Raw genomic sequence first — 13,606 nt, forward strand, 5'->3', positions numbered from 1 at the left:
GGATTCAGCCCCATGAGTGGGCATCAGTGCATCAGTGTCTCAGGTACTGATTTCGGATGATCAGTCATGCCACTCCAGCTGGTCCCAAAGGTTTTAGATAGAGCTCTGTCACTCCAGAGAACCTCCGCAGCTCCACAGTAGCTCCATAGCCCCCTAATCCTGGAAGTTCTATTCCCCTTTATTTGACACTTGGCATAAGGCTCATGTGGACTGCCAGAGTGTCTCATCCTATTGGCCGTGCTTCTATGGAGAATATACAAGCTGGACACCACCATTGTTTTTACTCCACTTTTTACTCCAAGTTTTACCCACCCCAGTGTAGCTGGCCAATTGCCAAACCCACTCATTAGGACTCTCTCCCATCACTTGCAGTGCCCCCAGCACTGGGAGGGTGAAGACGGGCACATGCCTCCTCCAATACATGTGCAGTTAGCCACCGCCCCTTTTCAAACTGCAGCTGATCATCAGCATCACCAAAGGGCTCGGAGGAAAGTGCCGGGTCCCCAGCTGTGATACGTCAGCTAACAGACTCCTGTGGTTGGTGTGGCGCAACAGATAACCCCACTACCTGCCAATGAGCTACCATACCTTGTGGGAGACTGGGGTTCGATTTCCAGTCTGGGTGACTGTGCTGCACTACACCAATAAGTAGTAATGAGTCCTTGGGCAAGACTCCCAACACTGCATTGGCCCACCTCTGTAATACCAGTAACCTTGTAAGTTGCTCTGGATAAAAGGGTCAGATAAATGCTATAAATGTAAATGTAGCCACCCAGAGAGAGCATGGGCAGTTGTGCTCCCTCAGGCTCTGGCTGCTGATGGCAGGCAGCATGAACTGAACTGAACTGAACTGTACTGTTTTTGTTATTACATCATAACCGGGATCTAGTTTCCACTTCAAAGCAGTTGCTATGGTGTTGCTAAGTGGTTCCTATGGTGATTCATGTGGTTGCTGTTGTACCACATATGGTTGGTTGGGTGTTATTGGTATATCTGTATCATCTTGACATAAGAACCATAAGCAAACTCTCATTTGCATGATGCCACCTGAATGTTAAAGGCCTGGTCAACTTGGGGATGGGGATTGTGTTGTGTGTGTGCAGCGGATAAAAAGGAAAATATTAATATTTGTGTGTAAACATACAGCGTGAGGCGTATTGTCCCTCGCTGTTTAATTTCCAAGCACTAACATAAGCATCCCTGCCCGCGGCGTACCGTAATGTGGAGAAAGGCGTTTTTAATACCGTGGTTTGATTCAGCATGTGTAGCAGAGCAGGGCTGTGGAGCCCGCAGGGATGCGCTGCAGTCAGAAAAGAGCTCGCTCAGACAGGAACTTGGTTTGAACTCTAACTAAAGATAAAGAGAAGCGCACTTCAAAGCCTGGTCACGTGTCTCTCCGAACCTCTGGCTCACTCTGCACTTTTTCTCTGTACTCTATCCACAATAATTAACCATCCCTAAATTTCAGGCCGTAATGAAACCGCGGGATAAGAGTTAGCTGAGAGCATACATGTCCCTTGATCATTAAATGTAATTAATGCACTACAGCAGCCTTACCTCTGGGCATTCTTCTGTATTTTATGGAGGTATTCCACCCTTAGCGTCCAGACAGAAATAGTCAGATAGCAGCCTTGTCTACAGCAAGTCCGAATACTCTCAAATATTCTGCTTGTTCTGAACAGAATGTGTTGAAAATGGCATGTTTGCATTCGTAGCGAAGGAGATGTAGGATGTTAGCTGGAGATCTTAGGTTATCCATGAGCCTTTAGCCTGAAAAGCCCTGGTACACATCAAAGCTGACGTAGTTTGAATGTAGTCTGACAATATTCTGATTCAGAACCGGCTGCTAAATCCAGACCCAAATAAAACCTGGAAAAATGTCAGTATAAAGTTAATACATGTAGTGTCGTATACACTAAATGGACTAAAGTATTGGGACATCTGCTCAAAAAGAAGGTATCCTGCTTTTCTCTACACACCAGGGAAGAAGGCTTTCTACTAGATTTTGGAGGAACATTGCAGTGAGGAATTGATTGCAGTTCAGTGACAAGAGCATTAGTGAGATCAGGATGTTAGATAGATGATCATCACCCCATCTCACCCCCAACTCCCTAACTCATCCCAAAAGTACTGGATGGAGCTCCACCACCCATCAATCCAGAGAACACAGTTCTTTCACTGCTCCACAGCTCAATGCTGGGGGGCTTTATTAAACCCCTCTACTAGCCCATGCCTGGCATTATTAGGCAGCATGGAGGCCAATAGGTTCATGCTTATCAGCTCCTGCAGAGAGTCCTATTCTATTGGCAGTACTTCTCTACAGGGACTAGACAAGCTGTGTGTATGCATTCATTTGAAAGGGTGTCCACAAATATTTGGACATATTGTGATTTTTATGTTAATTTGAACTTTATTAAAGTTTATTGATAGTTTATGATATTACTGAATTATTAAAAATGAATAAGGCCATTCAAGGAGCTGTAACTCAATACACTGCTTTTAAATATGTGTGAATGGTATGGATAAATGGTAGTAATGGAGTTAACTTCACTAATTGATTAATAATGTTAATACACAGTCATACAATCTTCACATTAAGTTAGCTTAGCAACGGTCATCATTAGAACATGCACTTAAAAAGGCCCTTTAAGGGAGGGTTACACAGTAAAGTGTTTAGGATGCTAATAATAGAGAGAAGGCTAAAAAAGGCAAAACTCTGGCTGAGAACCACAAACATATGATTTGACTACAATCTCAAACATATAAAAAGAGCAAAGAATAGCTCCACTACCTGCCATCCCAGTCCCTGGTGCTCTCCCAACAAATGGAGCTGTGTGTCGGCACAGCAGGAATAAATATTAGGAAGTACAGGGGGGATGAAATACACTCAGGGCCAGGCAGACAGCACATAAATTCACGGGTGCTTAATATAAACACGCTATATCCTGTTTCCGTCTCTCTAACTGTCTGCGGCGCTGGAGAGCTTTACTGTCTTCTCAATGCCGTTACTCATCCATTAACCGCAGCACACGTATCATTCACTGCTACTGCACCCAGAACACAGTGGGAGGTGGCCACTGACTCACACTTAAGGCTGACAGTGCTGCAATAATCAGGGGCTCTCCATCACCCCTGAAGCATTGCGCCCGGTCCGGTAGGTTTACACCGGTAGGTTAAGTGTAGTCCTTTTTTTTTTTGAGAGGTGCGGCCATGTGATTGTTGACCCTACTGACAGGAGATAGCAAGTTCGATACCTGGAGAAGTGGGCAGGAAAACACTCGCAAGAACTGAGTAACGTTACGTAACCCGAGTCATATGAGTGTAAAATCCTGTAGCATTGCTGTATTGCCTCAGCCCACACACATCTTTATCTTCAGTGTGGGTTCTGTATCTCTCAGCTTGTCCAGAAATGCATGTGTACAGCGTGTATTTCCACTTAACGACTGTAGGGGGAGCCCAGAAGCAACAAATACCCTTCTAGCAACACCTCAGCAGTCACCTGAAATACCATAGTAACCACCTAGCAACCACAAAGCAACCACCTGGAGTACCATAGCAAATTACCACCTAACAACACCATGGCCAAAACTGAGCAATCTCATAGCAACCGCCTGGGATGCTATTACAACACCATAGGAAGCACCTAGATGCTATAAAAAGAGCCACAATTGTAGTAGAGAAAGAGGGAAACTATGAGAGAAGGTTTTATAGATATAGGATTAAAGCTAAGTGTTCAACTAGAGGAAATCTATATATATAATATATATATATATATATATATATATATATATATATATATATATATATATATATATATATATATATAGAGAGAGAGAGAGAGAGAGAGAGAGAAATATATATATAGAAGTTGTGGGGGGCTGAGTTCATTCCAAACCAGTAGTTTAACTCAGCTTCCCCCCAGAATGAAAACTTTTTTTTATAAATATATATATATATATATATATATATATACACACACACTACTGGTTTGGAATTAACCCCCCCCCAGAATGACAACTTCACCAGAGAAGAAAAATGGGGACACAACATTCACAGCAAAAATTGAGATAGAAGGGTTTTGGATGACAGACATATACCAACAAAACGATACCATCAGATAAGCGTATGTCATTGAGATACACAGATGAAGTACAGCAAAGCGTTAATGTGCTGCATTGCTCACAGAAGCTTTGACTCAAGGCTTCTCTGAATGAGTGCTACAGTTAATGACCCTGTGTAACGAGCTTTGAGTGCAGATTCAGAACCTGCTAAGAATACCACCAAGAACCCTGAATGAGAACAGGGCTCATCTTGTCTAATGTCCGTTTTTTTTTTTTTTTTTGTCCATCTATTTGCAGATTCACTCTTGCCCAGGAGCTTCACCCTGACTGGATGCTCATGCTGTTCTTCGCTCACACACACCTAACAGTGACGGTGACTGTAGGGCTCTTACTCATTCCAAAGGTAAATCACACACCCACTTTCATTCAGATTAATTCAGACAGAGTATCTGGGTGGTGGAGATCTTACCTAATCATTGGTCAATCATGCTTGAGTGGCGGACCCCCTCTCAACCTGTCTTTGACACTGACCCAGTAACACCACTGTGTCAACACACACACACTACCACAAACTCTACTGTGTAAAGAGGAAGGGTAAAAAGGTGTCTGACAGGTTGCACATGGCATAATCTACAGTCTAATACAGGACATTTACACTATATGTCCGAATATTTGTAGACATCCCTTCTAATGATTGCATTCAGGCCTGGGCTAGAGGGGTATAAAGCCCCTTAGCATTGAGCTGTGTTGCAGTGGAAGAACTGACTGTGTTCTCTGGAATGATGGTGCACCATCCAGAACGTCTTGGATGAGTTAGGGAGTCACTAACACTCCTGTTGCTGAATGCAATCAAATCCTCACAGCAATGCTCCTCCAAAATCTAGTAGAAAGCCTTCTTCCCTGGACAGTAGAGACAGTTACTCCCACAAATGCAAGATAACCCTTTTTAATACCCTTAATTTGTAAAGTATGAATGCGCAGGTGTCCCAATACTTTTGTCCATATAGTGTATGTAGTGACCCTCTGAGGTAGCAGGACCTTATACAGTAGTCATTGAATGTTTTCAGCCATTAATGTTGAGGGTGTAGAAAGCACGGTACCTTCACACACTGTGTTCCCCTGCCCCCTTGTCCTAGGGGCCAGTCTAGGGGATCAACAACCAGCAACTTGCTGATCCCAAGCCTGCCTCTCTAACCTTTAGGCAACGCCTGTCCCATATACGTATCAGTTGCATGGTAGGTATGGATGTTTCGAGCTTCTCAAGTTCTCATATCTGTCCTTCAGTTCCTGTTTGCGGGGACACACCTGAGAGACGACATTGCGACCGAGGCGTATGAGGATGAGTTGGACATGGGCCGCTCTGGGTCATACCTGAACAGCAGCATCACCTCCGCATGGAGTGAGCACAGCCTGGACCCAGAGGACATCCGGGTCAGTATGCCCTTCTTTTAACCCTCCTCTTCCTCTCTGCCTTTCCCATTTCCTGTAAATACACATATTCATAATCTCCTTGTCCTAAATGATTGACAAGCATACTGAGCCCTGGCAGTTTTTTATTGCAGACACCTGACGAAATGGGCCAGCTCAGTTCTATTAATGGCTGTGGCGTAAGGTCTTGCGACAGTCTTTGGGAAAAACGTACCAACGTGAGCAGAGGTTTTTGTTTCTCTGTTAGAGCTGAAGAAGTCTCTCACCAAAGACGTGAAACTATGTCAGTAGCGAGGAGGCAAGGACAAATTGTAAGAGGGCTCTGTGGGTTTTTCATATTTGGAGAGCAAAATGAGTTTATTCGAAATGAATCTGAATTCTTCAGAGGCTGTTTCAGACCTAACAAGAGAACACGCAAAGTGTCTCTATTCGATACTGTCCCAGACTGTCCTGTTTCTAGTCACTGTCAAAGAGCATGTCATACTGTTCAGTCGTCTTTGCGACACTGTCTGTAGTTGCGTGCAATAACTCGTGCTGCATGTTTTCTGTGCAATAGAACGTCTGCTTTTCCGTAACTCCATTCTCGACCCTTCTGCGCTTCTAGAGTCTAGGACATCTGTTGCTGACGAATTGTGTTTTTTCTGTTTTTTTATTATTGTCATCATCATTCACAGGAGGAGCTAAAGAAGCTCTATTCTCAGCTGGAGATCTATAAAAGGAAAAAGATGTTGGCCAACAATCCACACCTGCAGAAGAAACGCAGCTCCAAGAAAGGCCTGGGACGTTCCCTCATGAGACGCATCACCGAGATCCCAGAAACCATGGGTCGGCAGCATAGCCGCGAGGACAAAGAATTGGGTGACCATGGTAGTAACCGCAACAGCATCTGCGCCCTGAGGAAGAATCCCTTTGACCCAACACATTCAACAAAGCCTGCCAAAGAGGAGTCCCTGAAGAGCAAAGTCTTCTCCCTGAAGAAGTCTCACAGCAGCTACGACCATGTCCGAGACCAGAGCGAGGACTCTAGCAGCTCAGCCACCGACAAGATGGAAGTAACCACCACTGAGGCATCTCTTCTCGAAACCTTGATGGGGAAGAAACTGGTAAAGAAGAAGTCTTCAGATAAGATTGACGCTGCCAGCGAGTCGACCGAGTCGGTTCCTTTGGTGTGCAAGTCAGCCAGTGCCCACAATTTGACGGCGGACAAGAAACCTCTGCACCCAAGGACGTCTATGTTACAGAAGTCCCTCAGTGTCATCGCTAGCGCCAAAGAGAAGACGCTGGGCCTGACTGGGAAGACGCAGAGTGTGGAGGATTCCAGCAAGAAAGTCCAACAAAAGAACAAAGAGGCTAAAACCCCTGTTGAGAATGAGGAAAAGGAGGGCTACATGAAGATGATCATCAGTCAGTCGGTAGAGTACAAGCAAACAGCTGCCAAAGCTGGAATAATGAAGCATCAGGTGAGTGGGAGCCAACCGTCCATCTGCTCTGAGCCCGCAAAGGGCAAAGACGTTTTCGATATTTCCGAAGTGTGCCCCTGGGAGGTGGAGGATTTGCCCACTCCCTCAGAGAACAAGGTCCAGAAGCATGTGTCCATCGCTCCAGACGAGACCACAACGATCCACGGGAACAGCACAAAGGCAGTCAAACAACAGAAACAGAAAGGCACAGACCAGTCGCCCTCTGTGACCCGACGGCCGAACCAAAAACCTGTGGAACGAGCCGATATTTGCCCTTGGGAGGAGGGTAATAGTGAAAGCCAGGGACAGACAGATAGCTCGAAGGCCAGTTCCAACAGTCAACTGGCCAAGTCCCAGGCATTAGCATCCGGAGATGGCGCCAAACATCAAAGAGCAGACGTCTGTCCGTGGGACTTTGAGGAGTTGCCAAACAAATCAGTGGACTCTTCCTGCTCTTCTGACCGCAGCAGGCCCAAAAGCATGTCTGTGGAGGTCAAAGGTAAAACAGGCACCTCTATGACAGAGGTGAAAGGCAAGGGTAGTACCCCTGTTGAGGGTAAGGCAAAGGATGTCCCCCTCGAGCAGTCCAAACCTTCAGGCAGCTCACTGCAGCTACCTTACAAGGAAGACGTTTGTCCATGGGATTATGAATCAATAAGCCCCACCTCTGACAAGACGCCCAGCCCCTCTCAGGTTTCCAAAACGAAAGAGATCCCTGGAGCCAAGAAGGGCACTACCGCGCTGAGAACATTCCAGAAGGAGAAGGAGAAGCCGGCGGGTACAGATGAGGAGAAAAGCAAAGCAAAGTCAAAGGACAAGCCTGCTTCGGGTAAAACAACAGAAAGACCTCTAAGCCAAGCGAAACTGGTGGAGGTCTGTCCCTGGGATGTGGACAGTGGTCAGGCTGCAGCCGCGGTGGAAAAACAAAGAAGCCCGAATGCCGCGGTAGGGAAGAGCAAGCAAGCTGATGTATGTCCGTGGGATTTTGAGGATGCAGCACCAACTAAAGAAGCGAACAGAAGTACTGGTTCCTCCATAGCTAAACAGAAAAGCGTGAATTCCAAAGGGGGAGTTGGTGGTGCTGCCAAAACGGCAGATGTCTGCCCCTGGGACTTCGATGACCAAACATCATCAACAAAAAAGGCATGACACTTGACCTACCTGGACCACTAAAAACGTAGTTCTCATTGTATGTGCATTGTGTCATCTTACGAATCCCTGGAAGACAAACTCTAGATATAGTTTATGGTGACTTGGGGGAATAAAATCAAGTTGCACAAGCTGCCTTTCTTTCCAATAAATTTTTTCCTTTGTGCTTTTTGAAAAAAAAAGAAGAAAACGGAAAAACAAAAAATGCAACGAAATCATCAAGCATTCCAGATTCTTACACGATACTTGTTGAAACTTTAAGAACAAACAGTAGTCTGACAATTATGCAACTCTTTATGTGCAATGTAGAAAAAAAAACCTGCCTATACTCATCGTGTGTATCCCCATCGATTAACCATTTGAATTTCCTTAACTCCATTATAGCTGCATCTGTAGCATGGTCTTCTCGACTATGTCGGTCATGTGAGATTGTACAATTTCAAAAGTCCTGCAGAAACATAGAAATCTGTCATTTGAACAATACTCAGATGGAGCATGCATGAATTGTGTTAGGATTAGCATGATCTGTGGTGTTTTAATTCCAAGCCAGGTTGGAAATGACATAAGAAGAAATTGCCAAAGACAGAGGTAACATGTGAAGGTATCATCTGAGTAAAACACAGGAGAGCCCAAACGCGTGGGCCGAAATCTCCCTGCAGTTCTGTTGTGTGCCCGATTCGTGTGGTTGTTTGTGGGGAAATTAGCCTGTAGCACTTTAGTAACTAGCATATTGAAGGAAGACATAACATGCTGTACCTGCATTCATGTTGGTCTAATTACTTACTATTGATTTGTCGATCTCATCCATACACTGACCATACACGAGCATATCTGCCACATAATGTAGACCAACACTTCAATGATCTGTTATGTCTAAAAGCTCTTTCGATGCTTCCGAATTTGCTGAGTATGTATTACTGAATGTGCCTAATTGAAGAGTCTTGTATCAGTCCTAGGTTGTATTGGGAAAAGCACAGAATTTGCCCTATTCTAAGAGTCCTGAGAGTCCTGAGAGTCAAAAGTAAGACTTAAATCAACTCATGTTTTTAAAACTGATTTAAAAAATGTTTGAATGTGTTTATTGCTGCGTTTATAACAAGTGGGAGCTGGGAACTTGAACAGAGAACCAATGGTTGACGTTAAATGAATGAAATTTGATGTGTTTAAGTATCTGGTTTATGTATCATAGACAAGATTTAGAAGTAGAAGAAGTATGTCTTTATATATCTATATTTAATTCCATTGCCCAGAGGTCGCCAGTTCGAATTCAGAGCCGATGCTGCTTTGCCATCAGCAGCCAGAGGCCTGAGAGAGCACAACAGGCCTCAGAGTGTGTCGGCTGCCCGGCGTTGCCACATCAGTGTAAAAAAGAAGTTGGTGGCTTGCTTCACATGTATTGCAGGAGACGTGTGTTAAGTACTTACCCTCCTAGTGTCGGGGGAATTGTGAGTGCTAGGGGGTGTTATGAACTGGTGGATTAATTGGCAGAACCAAATTGGGAGAACAATTTGATAAACAAAGTTATTTAAAAATAATAAAAAAAAAGATTAACCAAATAAGAATTCCAAGAAAAGCCAAACAAATTAACATTTAAAAAAAAATTATTGAAATATTTTTTATTTATTTATTTAGAGGTTTGAGGTTAATTCAGACAAAAAAAATCAGTCTATACAAAGAAAAAAAATACATTTGAAAGAATAAAGTGAATGTTAATAGAAGATTTTGCACAGAACGACTAAACCTTCCAGGTATTCCCCACCTGTTCGGGCATCTCATAAATTAATAACTTACAATACACAAAAAGGTAACAATGCTGCTATGGAAGGGCTTTGACTTTCCGAGTGGGCAGTACGGTTCAGATGGATTTTTCCCATTTGGAGGTTGAAAACTTCCCAGTTCTCACTTGGTCATCAACGCAGTACTGTGCAAAAGTCAGGGACCACCCATAAATGATTTAATTTCCACCAAACAGCCAATAGTACAAGCTATTCATTTCTCAGGAGACATTTCTAAAGACGTTAGATTTAAGATAATCAGTTTGCAAAATGAAGAAGTAAATAAGTGAGAAAATGAAAGAAAATGAAAGAAATGAACAACCATGCAAGACCTGGTAGACTGCCAACTTATAGCTTCAATCTTTACAGAGAGGAGAAAATCAAGCTTTTAGATCCGAACGAAGAACATCCACAGGTATCTGTCCACACCTGTGGAGCCGATCAAGCAGCTCTTACTATGATAAGCAAACCAATTGTTCAAGCTGCTGCTGCTGCTCTTAGAACAATGGACTGACCACTTCAGAGTCCAGACCTCAACATCATTGAATGTGTTTGGGAGGACTTGGATGGTGAGAAGCAGACCATGATTGATTTCTGCAGAAACATCCACAGGTGTATCTGTCCACACCTGTGGAGCCGATCAAGCAGCTCTTACTATAAAAAGCAAACAGACAAATCCGATTGTTCAAGCTGCTGCTGCTGCTGCTCTCAGAACAATGGACTGACCACTCCAGAGTCCAGACTTCAACATCATTAAATGTGTTTGGGAGGACTTGGATGGTGAGAAGCAGAGCTTGATTGATTTCTGCAGAAACACAGAGAGTGAGTCTCTTGAGAAGAATGGAAGCTGGGATGACAGTAAAGGTGGAGCTCTAAACACTCAACCATCTGATGTTGGAGTTAGCTGATGAGGCTTCTGGGTCATTTTATATTAAACAAGTTTTGGAAATTAAATAAATGAAGGGGCTCTTTCACTTTCGTCTGGAAATGACACCCCACTACTCACTTTTAAGAAATCAGTGCTTTCAAAAAGGTCTGCAACTCTCTACACTCTTCAAAAAATGAAGGTGCTACAAAGGGGGTTTAAGCAATGCCATAGAAGAACCAGCTTTGATTCCATAAAGAACCATTTTTTTAAAGACATATCAGTGTGAAGAACCTTTAAATTGGTAAAGAACCTTCTCATCCATTTTTGAAACCTTCACATACTGGTCATTAACAAAATTGGTTCTTTATGAAACCCAAAAGTGGTGTTTTGGGAGGAGAAACATGCCTGAAGCCCCTCCTCCCAGTCGGACATCCTGCAAATACGAACTCTACCGTTCACATGACCCCTCACAACCCCGTCACCTCCCTCCTGTTAACTCTACCATCCCTCATTCCTACTTAGCAGAGGTGGACTGGCTTCCTACCACAAGCAGAAGCCACCTGAAATCCAGCCCAAAGTTCTCTGAGTTCTCTGAGTCTCCTCCCAAAATTCATCAAGCTGATGGCTGATGGTCCGAAGTAGCAAAATGGTTCTTCTGTGGTATTGCTCAAAGAACTCTTTGTAGCACCTTAATTTCTAAGAGTGCGGGAGATCCAGTAATGGACCTGATTTTGAATTTGCTTATTTTTCACGACAGCAGTAATCCGGCTAACGCTATAGCTACCTATTCGACATGTGTAACGCTTCGCAGTCGCTGTATCTGTAGCGCCGTCTTCAGAAACCCATAAATCTCTGAGCCAGAACATGCTCCACGTATGCCTGATCGCTTTCTTGAGACCTTTAAGGTGAATCCAAATTACGCGTCATAACTAATGTCGGAATGCTTAGCTACACTTTGTCAATGTGACAGAATCGAGTCGTGTAAATGTCTCATCGTATATTTGGCATGAACTGTTTTCCAGCAGGATGCCTAGTATTAATGACACTCGAAGTGCTCGTGGTGAATGTCGGGGGTCAGGGCGAAATGGTACATTCCTCAGATTATCGTGGACGCGCTTGCGTCTACTCGGTCATTGTGATACAGTGGACAAAAGAAAGAGAAATTTAGATTTTTGATGTTGTTGATGGTTATCGTCAACACCTCCACCATGTAAATATCCTTTATGTACCAAAGAAGTAGAAGAAACCTGCGGACACTAGCTATGTTTCTCAAACACTCAATAAAAGAAGAACCGTGCATCCTACGCCCATCTCTCTACCGCAAGCTCTACTGGTGACCCCCTAGTGGTGGTGGGGTCATGTTCGAAACATGGGGTTGGTTAATAGGGTCGGCCTGTGTATGTGTACGAGGTAGTGCATTAACGGCTGTGAAGCGTAGCCTGAAAAAAGATGTCTGTTCCCCTCAGATTTATCGTAACAGTTTTTTATACCCCTTCTATATTTATGAGCGTAGAACAACGCCTGTCCTCCATATTGGTTCTGTATGTTCCTGTCTCACTTGATAGCTTTACAAAGAGCTTAAAAAAGAAGAAAAATAACAATTTCAACAACAAAAAAGGGAAAAAATGAAGCAGCCCATTCTCTCGTCCCCTATACGAGTAGGCCCTTCCACTCTATTAAAGGAACAGAACCTCTGTCAGTGTGGTTATAGCTGTTCTCAGTGTATTGCTAGATTGGACGTGTGAAATCTTGCCATCATTGTCACATAGAGAATGTTTCTGGGAATGGTCGTTGTTCTCGTAGTGCATCTACCTAGCTTCCCGAGTCCGTCCACCAATCTACAGCTCTTCAGTTCGGACAGTTTGTGTCGTATGGCGTGAATGCTCCACTCGTGTGACTTGTCGTCACTGGTGACCTTGACTATTACATCTATCCTCGTCTTAGTGCAACGTTGAGTTCCCTTCTTTTACCTCCGTTTTCCCCCTGAGGTGTTTGGTTACGTTAACTTGGCCCCCATGTGTGTGACCTTCCATCGTCACCTGTTTCGGGGAAACACTACTACTACTACTACTACTACTACCACTTAATGCTGTAATGTCTTAACTATCGCTCTCGTGGCTTCTGCATGATACGATGAAATTAGTAGGACTGATGTGACACTGCCCTTGATAGAACAAAAAAAAAAAGAGTAACCTTTGGTCTTTTATGGACTGTTACAAGTTGTATAGTGAGTAAAACTGTACTTAACCCACTGTACTTTGTGGTTGTTATAATAAATGCTATATGACAAGCTACTAGCATACACTTACTGGAGATTTGGTAGATTTATATGGTGTTATATTGTGATAGCATGTACATAAAATACCTCCTCTGCAATAAATATTTCTATACAAATCGCCTTCTGGTCATTTCCGTGATTACCACAGTGAACCGTGCTGCAGTGAGAGCTGGGTTTGCTGGGTTTTAGCATTCAGCAACAACACTTTTAAAAATGAAGGTGCTACAAAGGGACTTTTTTGAGTGACGCAGTGGAAGAACCACGTTTGAATGGATGTATGAGTGAAGAAACAGGGTTTATAAAAGCTGATGAAGGTTCTGCACCAATTTGAAGGTTCTGCACCCAACAGGCAGAGAACGTTAAAGGACTGCTCAGCAATGTTTTTAAAAGGGTCCAGGAAGGTTAAACGAACAAGATCAATGTATCAGGAACGTTTTGACATCGTGTGATGTAATAGTGCTTTGCATTGAATGTTATTAGAACGTTTCTTACCCAACATTCCCAGTTAGACAAAAACTGATGTTATGGAATCATCTGAAGGAACATTTCCCAAACTAAAAACACAATAAATAAAATACGATAAAATA

At 43.6% G+C, this 13,606-nt stretch overlaps 1 protein-coding gene across 2 annotated transcripts in view; it reads left to right on the top strand.

The window, feature by feature from the left end:
• Positions 1-13,138, top strand: part of gpr158a (G protein-coupled receptor 158a) — a 125,470-nt gene extending 112,332 nt beyond the window's left edge. The window contains exons 9-12 of one of the 2 annotated variants that reach the window (XM_072679293.1): positions 4,359-4,464; positions 5,346-5,492; positions 5,624-5,707; positions 6,164-13,138. In XM_072679293.1, coding sequence (XP_072535394.1) covers positions 4,359-4,464; positions 5,346-5,492; positions 5,624-5,707; positions 6,164-8,098 — 2,272 coding nt within the window. In that variant the 3' untranslated portion in view covers positions 8,099-13,138. The remainder of the gene's footprint in view (positions 1-4,358; positions 4,465-5,345; positions 5,493-5,623; positions 5,708-6,163) is intronic. The other variant, XM_072679294.1, reaches the window with a different exon arrangement.
• The last annotated feature ends 468 nt before the right edge of the window (positions 13,139-13,606 follow it).

The sequence above is a fragment of the Salminus brasiliensis genome, chromosome 5, assembly GCF_030463535.1.
Source record: "Salminus brasiliensis chromosome 5, fSalBra1.hap2, whole genome shotgun sequence".
Taxonomy (NCBI): domain Eukaryota; kingdom Metazoa; phylum Chordata; class Actinopteri; order Characiformes; family Bryconidae; genus Salminus; species Salminus brasiliensis.